At 61.3% G+C, this 18522-nt stretch overlaps 1 protein-coding gene across 3 annotated transcripts in view; it reads left to right on the top strand.

Annotated features, from left to right (window-relative positions):
- RUSC2 (RUN and SH3 domain containing 2) overlaps window positions 1-18522 on the top strand; it is a 75572-nt gene that overhangs the window by 40575 nt on the left and 16475 nt on the right. For 2 of the 3 annotated variants that reach the window (XM_073343289.1, XM_073343288.1), the window contains exons 2-6: window positions 422-2468; window positions 14585-15358; window positions 15761-15961; window positions 17246-17398; window positions 17764-17840. In XM_073343289.1, coding sequence (XP_073199390.1) covers window positions 527-2468; window positions 14585-15358; window positions 15761-15961; window positions 17246-17398; window positions 17764-17840 — 3147 coding nt within the window. In that variant the 5' untranslated portion in view covers window positions 422-526. The remainder of the gene's footprint in view (window positions 1-421; window positions 2469-14584; window positions 15359-15760; window positions 15962-17245; window positions 17399-17763; window positions 17841-18522) is intronic. The other variant, XM_073343290.1, reaches the window with a different exon arrangement.

Raw genomic sequence — 18522 nt, 5'->3', positions numbered from 1 at the left:
TGAGGAGCCCTCGGCTGTTGAGCTCTGCCCAGCACCAGAGCTGGAATTGGCTGGGATCAGGGCTTGCTTCCTTTCACCCGAGCTTTGGGCGGGGGGAGGAGAGGTCTTGTTCTGAGGGCCGCCTGGCCGGCCGTCTGCCTGCTCCACGTGGAGGCCTGGCAGCTTTGTCAGGGTTGGGGTGACGTCCCCGGAGCTGAGAGGCAGGGGGAGGGGCTCCTAGAAAGGCAAGTAAATGGAGAATTGCATTGTGGGACGGGCACGCTCGGAATTGAAGATGGGCAGCCTCACGGGACCGCATGGGCTGTGTTTGGCCCAAGGGCTGCACGGTACCTGGGCCACGTGTGCATCGGGAGGGGGCAGCTACCAGCACGGATAGCTAACCGATTGCTCCTGACCCCCTCTGTATTCTGCCTCCCTTCAGGTCTCTGACTCCTCTCCTGCGATGTGTTCTCCCAGCCCTGCCCGCAGCCCACCAACCTTCCATATAGCGCCAGCCTGGCTGAGTTCCTGAAGAGCACTCTCAAGAATGGATAGTCCACCCAAGCTGGCAGGAGAAACACTGATTGTCCATCACATTCCCCTGGTTCATTGCCAGGTCCCCGACCGACAGTGCTGCAGTGGAAGCAAGAGGACCAATCCCTTCTGCCAGCCAGACCTGGGCATCACGCGGACCGCCTCTCTGCCGGAGCGGGACCTCTTGCAGGCAGACTCCCTGGTGTACAGCAGCTTGCTGCAGGCCTCAGACACACCGGCAGAGGCTGCAGAAGACAACGAGAGCAAAGCGCGAGACTCGGTCATCCCCGGCATCACGACACGGCACAATCCCTTCCTCCTGGGCGACAGTGAGGGGCATGGTCTCCTCAGCGACAGCACGGGCCAGAAGTCCTTCCGCCTGCACAGCTCCATGGTGGCCGGCAAGCCGGCCTTCCAGCTGCATGAGCTGCCGCCCTTCCACCTCCATGACGCCGGCCACGTGGTGAAGTCCTGGAGCACGGCCAGCAGGTCCGGCGTGGTGGACGGGCAAGAGGACAAACACACAAGCGCCGATGTCCAGAAGAGGAACAACGTTGGCTACTGCCTGCTGGCCTCGGAGCGCATGGAGCTGGACGAATGCAGCTGCCAGCGCGGGAGCTTCTCCTTCGAGGGCAGCGACCAGGACTGGAACAATGGCTCTGACGAGTCAGGGAGGAACCCGGCCGCCCCGCACAGCCGGACCTGCAGCTGTTCCAGCACGGAGCTGCTGCCCTGCCGGTGCTACAGCACGTCCAGCCAGTCTGAGACCGGGGACCAGCAGATGGGGCACGTCAGCGACTCTTCTTGCAACAGCTCGGACGGGGTTCTGGTGAACTTCAGTGCCCTCTACAACAAAATGAACGGCCATTCTCGCTCCAACTTGAACTCCGCCAACTTGTCCTGTGACTCTTCCCTCTGCAGCCACTCGGACACTGGAGCCTTTTACCTGGATCTGCATTCGTCACCCACGGAATCCAAGATGTCTTGTGAATCACACAACCCGGAGAGCTCGGGAAAAGTGTGTGGGTGCCACTACCAGTCTTCGCCCGTCTTAGATGCCAACTGCAACTCCTACCACCTGCACTGCGAGCCGTGCACTTCGGAGAGCTCAGACCTCACAGCTTGCTTCCAGAGCCAAGCCCGGCTCGTGGTGGCCACCCAGAACTACTATAAACTAGTCACATGTGACTTGTCTTCCCAGTCGTCACCTAGCCCTGCGGGCTCTTCCATAACCAGTTGCTCTGAAGATCACACCAAAGGGAGTCCTGTCCAGCCCTCAGAGTACTACTTGTTTAGAAGGCCTGATGCTAAGCCGGAGGAGAGCGATGAGGAATGCTTCGTGGCGGAGACCAAGGGCAAAGCTGTGAAAAACATGATTGAGGGGCAAGTGTATGTCAACATATCCCCGCCTAACCTAAACGCTGGCCGGCCACGCTCCAGGAGCTATGATCGGAACCTGGACCGGAGCCCCACGAGCAGGCTGGGCTCCCTGGAGCGCATGATGAGTTGTCCGGTCAAGCTGAGCGAGAGCCCAGCCCTAGCGATCCAGAGCTTGCCCCCGAAGCGGGTGACTTCCTTTGCCGAGCTGGCGAAAGGCAGGAAAAAGAACGGCTCCTCCCCACCGCTCAGAACCAGCGGTGACTCTTCCTTGGAGTTCTCGCCCATCCCCGAGTTCCAGCGGGACTGCCCAGGGCTTCTCGAGGACAGAGCTCGACGCTGCCAGAGTCTCCCGCCCATGCCCTTTGGTCATTGCCTGAACCGGAGCTGCGAGGGCTCCCGTGTGGAGCACAGACTCGGGGACGGCCCGAGGGCGTGTTCCAGCAAAGACTCAGGCGCCAACGGGCCTGAGGCAGCCGAGCAGGCCTCTCTCTCTCTGCTGATGGAGGCTGGTGCCAGTTTCTCAGGCAGCCCTGCCAGTGGGCATGGACAACGCGATGTTAGAGCCAGAGCGGATGGTAAGGAACCAAATATGAGCTTAAAATAGACCAGCAAATGCCCCCCTTTGGCCCCAGAGGGACCAGCAGAGAGAGGCTCTGTGGGGAGGGGTGATTTAGGGCTGTGCCATCGTTCGAATCCAGGGAGGAAAAGAGCTCCTGTGTGAGGACATGTAACGCCCCCACCCCCAGGCCAGAGCAGGCTCCTTGCCTGCCAGGTATTTCTGGCCCTTGCTGGGTCTTGTTTCAAACCTCCCGTGTGATGGGATTTGCGCAGCCTGCCATGGTGCTTGCAGACTGACATTAACGTCTCGTGTTGCCCAGGGGTTGGTTTGCCCCCTGTCCCTCTGATGGGTGCCCTCATCACGCCATTGGCTTAATCCCAAGAGGGTCCCAGGACCTTCTGCTCCCCAAATTGTCAGCTCTGTGCAGGCCAGAGCCTTGGTTACCAAGAACAATTCAGTGGCTTAGCCGTTCGCCTCCGGAGCCCCACATTCAAGTCCTACCCAATCGCAGTGAGAAGGGGTGCGGCGGTCACACTACAAAACCATCTCCCTGCGTGGCATGACTGGCAGCATCTCCTCTGGAGGCATCCCAGTGTGGGCATTGGCCTGAGGCGCTCGCACCGTCCTGCCTGGCTCCTGCCACTACGGCCCCCTTTTCATAAGCTTCAATTCGCTGTGATAGAGAGAGGGAGGGTTGAGTGAGCAAACCCCAGCCCCAGTGTTTCGACAGTAAATAGCTCGTGGGGCAGCAGGGAAGCGAGGGTACGGCCTGAGCCTTTAATGCCTGTTAACTTCCCCTTTGCATTGGCATCGCTTGCCAGCCTGCGTGGTGGCTGCTGTGAGCTTGGGCCAGCACGAGAAGGATCAACCGGGCATTGGCTAGAGGGGCCTGATGGGTCTCGCCCACCTCTAAGTTCTACGGCTTGTGGTGTGTGCCCCTCCGAAGTCCAGCTCTGTTCCCCAGGCCCCCGTCTGTGCCCACTCCCCTCCGGCTGCTCTGGCACTGGGATCCCTGGCACTTTATGGTGTAGACAGGGGGCTTGTCTGTGGTTGGGGCAATGTGGCCCTGGCTATGGCCCATTGTGTAAAATCCATCAGCTGTTGCATTTGTACAAAGTTCCTGTCACAGGTTAGTCAGGTAACTGCTCGTTTACCCTGCAGGTAGGTGCACTGTTACATACGGGCACCTTTGAAAACCAGGCTGTCTGGAACGGAGCGCTACCAATGCGGCCCTGTGGGGCAATGGGACCCCCGGGACGGCCGGGAGCAGGGTTCTGGGGGCACACACTCACAGCCCATTGGCCTGGGTACAGGGATCGCTGCCCGGCCCTGCGCTCCAGTCACAGCGTAGATCACGTCCGGGTGTGGGTCCGGCGTGGGTACGGGGATCGCCGCCCGGCCCTGCGCGCCAGTCACAGCGTAGATCACGTCCGGGTGTGGGCCCGGCCTGGGTACAGGGATCGCCGCCCAGCCCTGCGCGCCAGTCACAGCGTAGATCACGGCCGGGTGTGCGCCCGGCCTGGGTACGGGGATTGCCGCCCGGCCTGGCGCTCCAGTCACAGCGTAGATCACGTCCGGGTGTGGGCCCGGCCTGGGTACGGGGATCGCCGCCCGGCCTGGCGCTCCAGTCACAGCGTAGATCACGGCCGGGTGTGGGCCCGGCCTGGGTACGGGAATCGCCGCCCGGCCTGGCGCTCCAGTCACAGCGTAGATCACGGCCGGGTGTGGGCCCGGCCTGGGTACGGGGATCGCCGCCTGGCCTGGCGCGCCAGTCACCGTGTAGATCACGTCCGGGTGTGGGCCCGGCCTGGGTACGGGGATCGCCGCCTGGCCTGGCGCGCCAGTCACCGTGTAGATCACGTCCGGGTGTGGGCCCAGCCTGGGTACGGGGATCGCCGCCCGGCCTGGCGCTCCAGTCACAGCGTAGATCACGTCCGGGTGTGGGCCCGGCCTGGTTACGGCGATCGCCGCCCGGCCCGGCACGCCAGTCACAACGTAGATCACGGCTGGGTGTGGGCCCGGCCTGGGTACGGGGATCGCTGCCCGGCCCGGCGCGCCAGTCACAGCGTAGATCACGGCCGGGTGTGGGCCCGGCCTGGGTACGGGGATCACCGCCCGGCCTGGCGCTCCAGTCACAGCGTAGATCACGGCCGGGTGTGGGCCCGGCCTGGGTACGGGGATCGCTGCCCAGCCTGGCGTTCCAGTCACAGCGTAGATCACGTCCGGGTGTGGGCCCGGCCTGGGTACGGGGATCGCCGCCCGGCCTGGCACTCCAGTCACAGCGTAGATCACGGCCGGGTGTGGGCCCGGCCTGGGTACGGCGATCGCCGCCCAGCCCGGCGCGCCAGTCACAACGTAGATCACGTATAGGCACGTACCCAACCGATGCCTCCGAGAGCTACCGCCCAGCTCCGTGCGCTGGAGGTTCCTTGCAGGACCTTTCCAGCTCCCCCTTTTCCCCATGGTTCCCCGCTGACCGCTGCTGCTCTGTGTATGGGCCCCCATGAGAGGGTGGCCCCATGGCCCCCGTAACAGCTGAGGCTAGTGCTGGCAGGGTCGGCCCTGTGGCTCGCCGCCCCGTGTTCCAGCGACAGAGTCCTGCCGTCAGTACCTGCGCCCAGCTCTGAGAGAGGAGCAAATCTGCCCTCCTCCAACGGCTTCAAGGAGGTCGGGGGGGCTCACCCAAGGCTGGGCTCACCAACTGCCTGGCTTCCATCTGAGCCCTCTGCCCTGCAGGGAAGCCCAGCTCCTGGGATGGCTCCTGGCCAGTTTGCAGGGGGGTGGGGGGTGCAGGAGCCAGCCCCTGGGTGTATGGGGCTCCGGCAGCCGCTTGCTGGGCAGTGCTGAGGATGATCTGCCCGCAGGCAGTGGTGCTGCCGGAGGGTCCCCAGAAGGAGATGGAGGGTGGGGGAACCTGGGGCACGAGATCCCACTCGCTAGTGTGCGGTGCCGAGCGTCACGCCCGTGACCCACGCTCTGACTCGGGCCTTAGTCCATGGCGCTAGCTGCCTGCTCGGGCAGCCCGTCGCTCTGCATTGGAACTGGCCTGGGGAGGCAGAGGAGAGGGCTCTGTGGGACACAACCAGCCCCCCAGCAGGGCCCCCAGCCCAACCTCATTGGCATTTGGGGCTGGTGGAAGGAGGGTGGATAATACCAAATGTGCCAGCCCCTCTCCGTTCCTACCCCGAGCCCTTCCAGTGCAGCCTGACCAGCTCGGAGCTCAAGCCCCCTGGGCCGAAGTCTCCTTGGCTGGCAAGAGCCTCGTCTGGCTGGAGCCAGGAACAGCAGTGAGCCGGACAGGGCACGGTGTGCCCACAGCCAGCCTTCGCCCAGCCCCTGGCAGGGGAGCTAAGGGATCCCAGCCAGGTCAGCGACACAGGAGACTTGTTTGTGAGCGGGAAGGCGCACTGCCCCTTCAGAAGGAATATGTTGTCCCAGCACCCGCAGGGGGGTCTCATTACATGAGCCCTGCGATCTGCACCGCTGCTCGGCAAAGCCAGCCGGGGCTGGCCGGCAGGGACAGGGCAGCCGTGGACGGGGAGCGGTGGGCGTGAGCAGCAGTGGCCGAACCCCAGGTTAGCGGTCAGGAGTAAGTGCGGGCAATGGTGCAAGCTGCCAGTTGGGCTGGAGCACGGCCGTGGCTGGGGCTCTCTGGAGCTCAGCTTGAGGTTGGTCCGGATCGGCACTGGGCCAGGCATGCTACGCCTGCTGGAAGGGCTGGAGTCGCTGAGCCAGGTGGCGGCTCCTTACCCCGTCCGGAAGGAGGGAGGCGGCTCTGTTGCATGTGGGTTGAGCCATCCAGGGCTGCCCAGCCTGGGGAGGAGGCTGGCGCTGAACTGCTGGGTGGTGTGTGAATGAAGCCAGGCCCCTGGACAGGCTGGGTTTGGAGTTTCCCCAGGGCGTGGTTGTCGCATAGCGCAGATTGGACACGGCACCTGCACACCCCACGGCTCGGGGATTGGGGTGGGGCTAATGCTGCGGGGGGAGCAGGTGGGGGCCCCTGGGAGCCACAGGAGTTCATTATTAAAATGGCTGGCTGTGCGTAATGAGCCGTGGCTCCACCTCGCACGGCGTAGTGGGGTCAGAGCAGAGGGAGTTCGGCAGAGCCCCGTTGGGCCCGGGAGGACGCACACTCGGGGACGGGGCCCTGCACCACTGCAGCCTGTGGCCGAGCTGGGGAGGGCTGACAAGCTGATGTGGGTTTCCTGCAGAACTCAGTGTTAGGGAACCGAGGCTCGCTGAGCGCTGCCCCAGGGTGCTGAGCCGGCTGGGGACCTGCGGCACGCATCCTGTTGAGCATGTACGTAAAGTCGAGTTTACATCAAGTACATAAAAGTTTACAAGGAGGAGGGAGAAAAATTGTTCTCCTTAACTTCTGAGGCTAGGTCAAGAAGCAATGGGCCTAAATTGCAGCCAGGGCGGTTTAGGTTGGACATCAGGAAAAGCTTCCTAACTGTCAGGGTGGTTGAGCCCTGGAAGAAATTGCCCAGGGAGGTGGTGGAATCGCCGTCACTGGAGATGTTTAAGAGCAGGTTGGACAAACGCCTGTCAGGGATGGGCTGGATCAGTGATCCCCAGCCAGTCGATAGCAATTGACTGGTCGATCCTGGGGACTCTCCCGGTCGATCGCCATTTCCAGTGGTGCAGCGGGGCTGCCGCTAAGACAGGCTCCCTGCCTGCCCCGGTCTCAGACCGCTCCTGGAAGCGGCCAGCATGGCCCCACGGGGGCGGTGGGGTGGGCGCAGGGGTCTCGGCGCGCTGCTCCTGCCTACAGGCACCACCCCTGCAGCTCTCATTGGCCGGGAACGGGGAACTGTGGCCAATGGGCGCTGCGGAGGGTGGTGCCGCAGAGAGGGGTAGCACGTGGAGCCACGTGCCCCTCCGCCCAGGGGCGCATTGGCCACTTCCGGGAGCAGCGTGGGGCACGGGTAGGCAGGGAGCCGGCCTCAGCCCCACTGCGTCACCGAGCGGGAGCCGCCTGAGATAAGTGCCGACAGCGGGATGCCACACCCCAGCCCTGAGCCCCCTCCCAGAGCCTGCACCCCCTTCTGCACCCCAACACCCTGCCTGAGCCCCCTCCTGCACCCATCTCCCTCCCAGAGCTTGCACCTGCACCCCTGCCCCAAGCTCAGCCCGGAGCCCCCTCCCACACTGCAAACCCCTCGGCCCCAGGCCAGAGCACGCAAACCCCTCGGCCCCAGGCCAGAGCACACATCTCCTCCCGAACCCCAACCCCCTGCCCCAGCCCAGTGAAAGTGAGTTAGGGGGTGGGGGCTTGGAGAAGGGGCGGGGTAGATCCTGGGTTGCCCTTAAATTCAAAAAGTGATCTTGGGCATAAAAAAGTTGGAGACCCCTGGTCTAGAGAATACTTAGTCCTGCCATGAGTGCAGGGGACTGGACTGGATGACCCCTCGAGGTCCCTGCCAGTCCTACGAGTCTATGTGCAGAGAGAAAGAAAACTCACCAGCTGGTGACAGGCCTATGGGCCCGATAGGCCGTAGCCTATCTCCAAACGGCCAGTGACGGTGCCTCAGGGGCAGTGTTAAACCCCTGCACCTAGCCAATGCTGCCCCAGGGTGGGGAGGGGGGTCGCTTTCTGCCTGGCCCTAGCTGGTGGGCAGCGAGCAATGCCCTGTAGCGTGTCTGTTCAGAGCCTGGTCCTGGAACTAGCACCCCGTCCCCATGGTCCCCCTGGAACTAGCACCCCGTCCCCTAAATGTGCATGAAAGTGCAACCCCCCGAGGGCGGGATGGTGAACACATGGTCTCTGTGTGTGTGCACATCTCCACCGAGCTTTTGCACACTCCCTTGTGGCAAATCTCTGGTGTAATGCCAGTGGGTTGTGCCTGCCGGTGATTTGCAGGCGTGAACGTCCACACGGCCTCTTGAAAAGCTCCTCTCAGGGAGGCTCTGCCTGCATGTCCAGCCCTGAGCTCTAAGTTTCCCGCCCATGTTGTGTGAAGGCAGCAAACACTGCAAGTCTGGGGGGCGTTTTGGCCGGGAGAGCATCAGTTATTGCTCTGGTGTGTGCCGTGTGGAGTCCTGGAAGTGTGCATGGGGTGGAATAGCCTGAAAAGCAGGCAAAGGCCCTGGAGGGTGGGGGACACGGGGGCCTTTCAGGTGTAACCCTTCTGACAGGTGGAGCCAGCAGCATCCAGGGCTGGGTTCAATATCTGGGGGTTCCTTTCCATCGATCCAACACAGAACTGGCTCGAGCCCCCACCCAGTGACCTGGGACAATTACACCCCAGCTCTGGGCACCTCTGAGAGGCAAAACTTCCCCTCTCGCAAGCACTGAGTCCGAGGGTAGAAAAGAAACTTTTAATAAAAGGAGGGAAGTAACTCGGAGTGAATTTGGGAAAACACCACACACAGGGTTCATAAACCTAAACCATGAGTAAAGACCCACCCCCAAGTAGGTCGGGCAGTGCCCTTTTCCCCTCAGGGTCTTAGCTCCAGCAACCCAAAAGTCCCTTTCACATGCCAGGCCCGACCCTTCTCTGCACCCCCCTCACAGTTGCTGTCCTCGGTCAGTGCAGACCCAGAGTTCACCTCTCCCCTGTGTGGGGTAAAGAGGCACCTTACTCGCTCCGCTGGCCACTCACCGGCCACTTGCTCATTGCACCTCTCCAGCGCCTCCCTGCTGGCCGCTCATTCGCCAGCTGACTCCGTCACCTTCTGCCTCTTGGCTGTGACCTCTGCACATCCGTGTCTCAGTGATTTTCGGTTCTTTTGCAGGCAGGGCAGAAACCCAGCCCTACCACAACTGGTTCCAGCTCTGGATTGAGCAATTAAAATAATAATGGAAGTTTCTAATGAAGCTTATTTAGCTCTAAGTCTTTGAGCAGTGGGAAAGAACAGGTTAAGCCAGTCTAGAAAAAATCTGGGGGCGGGGAGGTTTCAGCTGAGGGTGACAGATTAAGCACAGTCATTTGGGACAGGGTAAGCACAGTCCTGGTTTCCTGTATTCCTACAATAATTACAGTGTTGGTAACCATATTTCACTACCCCGACGTTCAGTACTAAGGTGATTTGTACCCAACATCAGCCACAGTTGATCACTTTTTGCTGCATATGTAAGCAGAGTAGGAACATAAACACAGCCAAATCTCCCCCTTCCCAGCTAGCCGTCAGGGAAGCAGTGATTCAGCCCCCGCTTACACAGGGTCCTGGACAGCGGGGCTGGAGGGGTAACGAGTGGCCCCACTGAGCTGGAGGGAGGGAGGTTCCTACCAGGGAAGGGACGTGGGTGAGTGTTCCCACCAGTTGCTGTCGCCGTGTTCCCACTGGCTGGTCCCTTCCCCTGCACTGGGGTCTGGCCCCAGCGGGACGGCGCGGTGGGAGCTGGGCTTGTTAATTCTGTGGAAAGCTGCTGCCGGGCCTGCCAGCTGAACGCCACACCCGGGCCTCACAATGGGACTAAAAGCCCTGTTCAAACCACGCTGGAGGTGAAGGCCTGAGGCCCCCCACAAGCACCAGGGGTCCAGCATGGAGGGGGCTCTTCCTGGGCCTTTGCAGCTGGGCCACTCTGGGCCATGCAATCCCACCATACCATTACACCCATGTAGTGCTTGTGGAGTGCCAGGTCATACGCAGCTCTGGCAGGAGGGCCCTGCCCTAAAGGCCTGGTCCAGTACCTAGGGTTGTCAACGCTTCAGGATTAGCCTGGAGTCTCCTGGAATCGGCATCAATCTCCCGGTGACTAGTGAAAGCAATCCAGAGATTTTAATAGGATATTTTAAGAAAATGACATTATGTCCTGTTGGGGAAGAAGATCTCCCGGAATTGTTTCAGTCTGAGTTGGCAACCCTACCAGTAGCAGCAGCCAGAGGGCAGAGGAGGCTGTACAGAGCCCTGGCCTGGTGGGCCCGTTTGCACTTAGAATCATAGAATATCAGGGTTGGAAGAAACCTCAGGAGGCCATCTAGTCCAAGCCCCTGCTCATGACAGGACCAACCCCAACTAAATCATCCCAGCCAGGGCTTTGTCAAGCCTGACCTTAAAAACCTCTAAGGAAGGAGATTCCAGCACCTCCCTAGGTAACCCATTCCAGTACTTCACCACCCTCCTAGTGAAATAGTGTTTCCTAATATCCAACCTAAACCTCCCCCACTGCAACTTGAAACCATTGCTTCTTGTTCTGTTATCTGCCACTGCTGAGAACAGCCAAGCTCCGTCCTCTTCGGAGCCCTCCTTCAGGTAGTTGAAGGCTTCTATCAAATCCCCCCTCATTCTTCTCTTCTGCAGACTAAGCCCGGTTCCCTCAGCCTCTCCTCATAAGTCATGTGCCCCAGCCCCCTAATCATTTTCATTACCCTCCACTGGACTCTCCAATTTGTCCACATCCTTTCTGTAGTGTGGGGCCCAAAACTGGACACAGTACTCCAGATGAGGCCTCAACAATGCCAAATAGATGGAAATAATCACTTCCCTCGATGTGCTGGCAATGCTCCAAATAATGCAGCCCAATATGCCTTCAGTCTTCTTGGCAACAAGGGCACACTGCTGACTCATATCCAGCTTCTCCTCCACTGTAATCCCCAGGTCCTTTTCTGCAGAACTGCCCCTTAGCCAGTCGGTCCCCAGCCTGTATCAGGACGGAAGAATCCCTGCACTTATCCTGGTAGAACCTCATCAGATTTCTTCTGGCTCAATCCTCCAATTTCTCTAGGTCACTGTGGACCCTCTCCCTACCCTCCAGCGTATCTTCCTCTCCCCGCAGTTTAGTGTCATCCACGAACTTGCTGAGGGTGCAATCCATCCCATCATCCAGATCATTAATGAAGATGTTGAACAAAACCGGCTCCAGGACCAACTCCTGAGGCATTCCCCTTGATACCGGCTGCCAGCTAGACATGGAGCCATTGATCACTACCCGTTGAGCCCGACAATCTAACCAGGTTTCTATCCATTTTATAGTCCAGTCGTACAATCCATACTTCTTTAACTTGCTGGCAAGAATACTGTGGGAGACCATGTCAAAAGCTTTGCTTAAGTCAAGGTATATCATGTCCACCACTTTCCCCTGTCACGGAGTGTGGGGGAGTCCAGGCTCTGCACCCCTCTTCCTGGGATTCACTGAGACTCTCAGCCAACCAGTAAAATGGAAGGTTTATTGGACCACAGGAAAACCGTCTCAAACAGAGCTTGTGGGTACAACCAGGACCCCACAGTCAAGTCCTTCTGGGGGAGCAGGGAGCTTAGACCCCAGCCCTGGGGTTCCCTGCGTTCCTCCATCCAGCCCCAAACTGAAACTAAACCCCCGCAGCAGGCTCCATCCTGCAGCCTCCATCCACATTCCCGGGCAGAGGTGTCACCTCCCCCTCCCCCTCCTGGCTCAGGTGACAGGCTCTCAGGTCTCCCATCCCCAGGGCACATTCCCAGGTCAACACTCCCCCCTCCCTGCTGTGTCACATCGTCACATCCCCTCATCCGCAGAGCCAGTTATCTCATCATAGAAGGCAATCAGGTTGGTCAGGCATGACTTGCCCTTGGTGAATTCATGTTGACTGTTCCTGATCACCTTCCTCTCCTCCAAGTGCTTCAAAATGGATTCCTTGGGGACCTGCTCCATGATTCTTCCAGGGACTGAGGTTAGGCTGACCTGAATGTACTTCCCCGGGTTTTTCTTCTTCTCTTTTTAAAATATGGGTATTATATTTGCCTTTTTCCAATTGTTCAGGACCTCCCATGATCACCACGAGTTTTCAAAGATAATGGCCAATGGCCCTGCAATCATATCAGCCATTTCCCTCAGCACCCTCGGATGCATTAGATCTGGACCCATGGACTTGTGCATGTCTAGCTTAGCTTTTCTAAATAGTCCTAAACCTGTTCTTTCACCACTGAGGGCTGCTCACCGGCTCCCCATGCTGTGATGCCCAGTGCAGCAGCCTGGGAACTGACCTTGTCTGTGAAGACTGAGGCAAAAAAAGCACTGAGTACTTCAGCTTTTTCCACATCCTCTGTCACTAGGTTGCCTCCCCCATTCAGTAAGGGGCCCACACTTTCCCTGACCTTCTTCTTGTTGCTAACATAGCTGTAGAAACCCTTCTTGTTCCCCTTCACATCCCTTGCTAGCTGCAACTCCAATTGTGCCTTGGCCTTCTGATTACACCCCTGCATGCTCGAGCAATATTTTGATACTCTTCTCTAGTCATCTGTCCATGTTTCCACATCTTGTAAGCTTCTTTTCTGTGTTTAAGATCACCAACGATGTCACTGTTAAGCCAACCTGGTCGCCTGCCATATTTGCTATTCTTTCTGCACATCGGGATGGTTTGTTCCTGCACTCTCAGTAAGGCTTCTTTAAAATACAGCCAACTTTCCTGGACTCCTTTCCCCCTCATATTAGCCTCCCAGGGGATCCTGCCCATCAGTTCCCTAAGGGAGTCAAAGTCTGCTTTTCTGAAGTCCAGGGTCCGTATTCTGCTGCTCTCCTTTCTTCCTTGTGTCAGGATACTGAACTCGACCATGCTATGGTCACTGCCTCCCAGGTTGCCACCCACTTATACTTCCCCTACCAGTTCTTCCCTGTTTGTGAGCAGCAGATCAAGAGGAGCTTGGCCGCTAGTTGGTTCCTCCAGCACTTGTACCAGGAAACTGTCCCCAAAACTCTCTAAAAACTTCCTGGATTGTCTGTGCACTGCTGTATTGCTCTCCCAGCAGATATCGGGGTGATTGAGGTCCCCCATGAGAACCAGGGCCTGTTTTCTGGAAACTTCTGTTAGTTGGCCGAAGAAAGCCTCGTCTACCTCATCCCCCTGGTCCAGTGGTCTATAGCAGACGCCCAACACGACATCACCCTTGTTCCTCTCACTTCTAAACTTAACCCAAAGACTCACAACAGGCTGTTCTCCAGTTTCATACTGGAGCTCTGAGCAATCAGACCGCTCCCTTACATACAGTGCAACTCCCCCACCTTTTCTCCCCCACCTGTCCTTCCTGAACAGTTTATACCCATCCATGACGGTGCTCCAGTCACGCGAGTTACCCCACCAAGTCTCTGGTATTCCAATCACATCATAGTTCCTTGACTGTGCCAGGACTTCCAATTCTTCCTGCTTGTTTCCCAGGCTTCTTGCGTTCGTGTACAGACACTTAAGATAACTAGCCGATTGCCCCACTTTCTCAGTATGAATCAGGAGGCCTCCCCTGTTGCACCCTCCTCCTTGTGTTTCCTCCCGGTATCCCACTTCCCCACTTACCTCCGGGCTTAGGTCACTGTCCCCCAGCGAACCTAGTGTGAAGCCCTCCGTGCTAGGTTAGCCAGCCTGCCTGCAAAGATGCTCTTCCCTCTCTCCATTAGGTGGATCCCTAAAGGTGCCCCCAAGAGGAGGCAACCTTACTTTCTTCCACCCTGGAGCTGCAGGCCGGGCACCATGCGGGGAGGCGGGGAGATACCCATGTTCTGGGGCCTCCCTACCCTTCACTGGCAAAGTCCTGGCCTTCCACGGTCAGGCCCCTGCCCTGCATTTTCCCTGTTTTCCCTGAGCCTGGGTTGTGTCTTAGCAATTGCACCTGTCTCTACCTCTGCCAGGGGCTTCCCTCTGCCTCCCCGCAGCTCTCCGGCCCCCGCCAGCATTTCCCCCCACTATGGCATGCTGGGCAGCAGGCCGTGCCCTGAGGGCTTCCAGGCTGAGGGCACTGATGGTGGCAGAGGGGACGGGCAGGACAGGATCAGGCTCGTGTGTGGGGGGGTGACTGCTAGATCCTGAGCGCTGCGTGGTGCAGAGGAGGGGGTTGTCGTGTCCCGCTGGAAGTGTTGCAGGAGTTTGGGGTGAGGCTATTCTGGGCCCCAGGCGGGGTGGACGTCGCGTGGTTGGGGGCTTGCAGGGGAGGAGGCAAGCGAGTGGGAGCCCCGTGGGGTGGTGGGGGCGCAGGGCAGGGCTGAGGATGGTGCAGCCGCTGCTGAGAGAGTAGGTCCCCCGCCCCCCACTGACGGCTGTCTCCCCGCAGCCCGGGGGCCCTACACAGCAGCGAATGTCAGCGAGGCGGCTGCCCCGGCCAGCCCAGTGCCAGGAGCCCCACGCGCCCGCCTGCGGCTCCCGCCCGCAGCTCCCGCCCTTCCCCTGCTCACTCGCCGGTGCCGGCTGGGCTGGGCTCCCCTCACGCTCCCCGTCTCTCCCGCAGGTGGCGGTGCGGACAGCAAGGCCGTGGTGCGCTACAGCAAGGAGCAGCGCCCCACCACCCTGCCCATCCAGCCCTTCGTCTTCCAGCACCACTTCAGCAAGCAGCCCAAGGCCCGGGCCCTGCACAGCCACTTCGCTGCCAGCCTGGCGCAGCTCTACGGCGCCTCCAGCAGCCGGCCCGCCAGCCAGCAGCCCTCCTCCAACTCCCGGTCCTCCACCTCGGCGGAGCAGCCCGGGGCCGCGGGGGGCCCAGCGCATGGCGCGCTCCTGGCCCAGCGCTCGGCGGACGGAGCCGCCTCCCTCAGCGACGGCTACGCCAGGAAGCCGGCCCCGGAGAGCACCCGGCCGTCCCCCCTGGGGAGCTACTCTCCGGTGTGCAGCATGGCCCCTTTCTTCCAGAGCCTGGACTCCTCCTCCGGCTCGCCCACCCCGGAGAGAGCCGGCGAGAGCCACCCTCCCCGCAGCAGGTCCTGCCCGCTCTCTGCCAACCTGCTTCCCACCAGGGCCTCCCCCGCGGCAGGCGCCGCACTGCCCGCCCAGGCTGATGCCCTGCACCGCCAGGAGAGCCCCCGGCCAGGCCCCAGGAAGGAGGCGCCGTTGGAGCAGAGCACGCAGGTCTCTGAGTACCGACTCCATGGCGGCTCCCTCCCGCCTCTGGCGTCCGAGGGGGCGAGTGCGAGCCGAGCGGGGGGCCCTGCGGAGCTCCACTGGACAGGCACCAGTGAGGCTGGAAGTTCGGGATCGCTGAGCAGTGTGGGCACGCGGCCCCTCAATGGTACGTCCCTGCTACTGGGCACTGAGTGTGGGTCAGCCCCGGACAGCACGCCCCCCAGGTGCCTTGCGCTGAGCACCCAGGCTGTGCCGGAGTTGCCCCATTGCTACGGCTCGGCCCTGAGCGACCCCCAGCCCCCCTCCAGCTCTGAGCCCCCCCAGCGCCAGGGCAGCCCGGCAGCGCTGATCTCTTGCCCCACTCTCTGCAGTCTGTGTGTGCTCGCTGCCCCCGGCCTGTCCTGTCCTTGCTGCTCAGCTCTGGCTCCTGTTCCCTCGGCACGCAAACCCTCTAACATCTCTGAAGCGCGGCTGGACTGTAACTAATGTGCTGTGTCTCTGTCTCTGTCCCTTTCCCTGTCTCTCTGCCCCCCACCCCACACTGGTCCCCGTCACCCTCCACCGCTAGCAAACCACCTCTCCCCTCAAGCGCTGAAGTGGCGGGAGTACAGGCGGAGGAACCCCCTGGGCCTGGACCGCGGCTCGGGGGTGGCTGGGTTAGCAGGCAGCCTGGACAGGAGGCAGCAGGAGCCCCAGCTCGCCCGGAGGAACCCCATCTTTGAGTTCCCTGGTTCCCTCAACACCGGCCACGTTCACGGCAGGCTGAATGGTGCGCCTCTACCTCGCTGGTGGGGGGCAACATGGGTCACGCTCCCCCAGCTTCTGCCCCACAGGGCCAGGCCAGGTTAGATGGGCCCCCGTCCCCGCAGGGCTGCTGGCCCTGGACACGCTGCCTGTCCCAGGGGCGTGAGGAACACACCGGTCACCGTATGGGGAACGGGAGGCGTGAGCTTATCCCCCTGACAGGCCCAGCCAGCCACCCCACTCTGCACAGCAGGCAGGGAGCGGCTCTGAGCACATGTCCCCCAGCTCTCGGCAGGCAGAGCTGGTCCTAGGGCAGGCGCCCTCTGTGCCCCATCAGAACCGGCCAGGAGCTCCTGGGCCAAAGAGGAGCCTGTGGCAGCCACCTCCATTTTCCCACAGCCCTTGGAGCCGATGGGCCCTGCGTCCCACTGTCCGTCTGCTCAGATCCCGGGGTGCACTGGCTGCAGGGAGCTCTAGCTTCCCGGGGCACCGCTGGGAAAGTGCGGCTGGTGCTTGGGCTGCCCCACGCTGCAGGGTGTGCCTCAGTCACCGCTGCCCCGTGCCAACCGCCCCCCCCCAAACACCCTTCAAGGGGGAAGGGACAGGCAGACTGCCCTGTGCCCAGGAGTGTCTGGTCAAAGCAGAACGACTCCCCTGCTCAGCGTCCCCGGGGCGCTGTCTGGGCCGGGGCAGAGCTTCCTTGGGGCTCCAGGCTCTAGGGACCGTCCCCCGGCCTGCTTGACAAACATACCCACACTACCGCCAGGAAAGGGCAGAGGGGTAATACACTAACGAGCCCTGGCATCATTTTCCCCTTGGAGACTCGAGGGGGTGAGAGTGGCATGTGCCACTAGCCGCGGTACGGAGCAGCTGCGTGGCCCAGTGGGGACACTGTTCTCCGTGTGGCTCTGTCGGGCAGCGAGCTCACATATCCTCCAGGCCAGGGGCTAGGTTGCAGGGTGGCCCTGGAAGTCTGGCCTGGGGCCCTTGACACCCCCCAGTCTGTGAGCAGAGGGGCCAGGTTCAGCATCCCCCGGGGCTGTGGTTGCTGCAGTGTGTTTGTGTGCTGTGTGAGCCGAGGGGGTGACAGACACAGGACAGGAGGCCCATCAAGTCACTGTCTGACTGGGGGCCCGACGGGGCGAGTGCCAAGCCAATAGCCATGCCGCACTGTCCCTGGGCCAGGCCTGGCTGGCTGGCAGGCTCCTGCTGCTGCCAGTTACCTTTGGAGCCAGTCGGCGCATTCCCAGCCAGGCCTGGGGCTGCCTTAGCATGCGGGTGTCTGTCTGATTGCGCTTCCTGTCTCCAGGCCTTGCAGGTCAGCCTGTGAAACAGCTCCAGCTGGGCTACGCCGACTTCTTCCCGGAGTACTTCTCGCTGGCGGAGAAGCCGCCGGCTGAGTTCTGCCTCTCCCCGGACGGCAACACGGAGTCCATCTCCATCGACCTGCTGCAGAAGAAAGGTAGGGTCCTGCCTCCCCAGCAGGGGATGGAAAGCGCAGCACCGGGAGGGGCAGCGCAGCCTGCTTTGAACCTGCCTCCGGGCCCTGAGCCCAGCCCCCTACCTCTGCCCCACTATCTACGCAAAGGCCACCCTAGCTAGGGTCCCGATGGGGCCAGCCCAAGACCTGTTCCCTGCTCGCCAGCGCTAACGGACCCACAGCCACGGGGTAGTTCCGGCACCTCGCAGGGCACGGGGCTGAGGGGCGCTGATTCTGCTCCTAGCGAGACACGGGACGGCAGCTGGAGTTCTCGGGGACGCGCTTTCACCTGAAACAGCGCCCGGCTCCCCCGCCAGCCCCTCTCTGACGCCGTCTCTGTCCTCTAGGGCTGGTGAAGGCCATCAACACGGCCGTGGATCTGATTGTGGCTCACTTCGGATCAAGCCGGGATCCGGGGGTGAAGGTAAAGCAGTGCCCGCCCTGCCCCACTGACCTGCACGGGGCTGCCTTTCCTGGCCCTCCCCACCTCCTCCCAGTGGTGCTGTCAGGCCATGCCGTAGGGCGGGGTGTCCCAGGTGTAGGTGTGGGCGGGGCAGTGCTGCTGTTGGCCCCGGGGCTCACACCCTTGGGGATTGTAATATTTCCACAATGGTACAAAATGAGCAATTTGTTGAACCGTCCTCGGCGCCCCTCCCCCAGGCCCTCCCCACCCCCCGACCCCCACCCCGGGGAGCTGCAGCATGAGCGGTGAAACCAGAGCCCTCGGCTCCGTCTTGTGACATTGCAGCTTTCGAGGCCGTGACTGGCCTCCCCGTGCCGGGTGCCGGAGCTTGGAACTGCGCCTGCCCTGGCTCTGTAACCTGCTGTGTCCTCTGCTGGCCCTGGGCCTGCAGCTGGCCCCTCCTGCCCTGCAGTAACCTCGCCCGCTGCCACCGCCCTGGCCCCGGGTACTGGCGGAGGCGGTGGAGCAGGGAATGGAGTGACTGTGCTGATCACAGCCACTTGCCTGGTCCCCACCATGACCCCGCGGGCTGCCCCTGCTATTGGCCTTTCCGAGTCTCGCCCGGTCTTTGCAGGCCGCAGCTCCCTGCGTTCCCTTCCGTGACAGGACAGAGCCGTTCTGCACCTGCCCGGTGCCTTCCAGC

This window comes from Lepidochelys kempii, chromosome 5 (assembly GCF_965140265.1).
Source record: "Lepidochelys kempii isolate rLepKem1 chromosome 5, rLepKem1.hap2, whole genome shotgun sequence".
Taxonomy (NCBI): domain Eukaryota; kingdom Metazoa; phylum Chordata; order Testudines; family Cheloniidae; genus Lepidochelys; species Lepidochelys kempii.
This window is presented reverse-complemented; position numbering and strand designations above follow the sequence as displayed.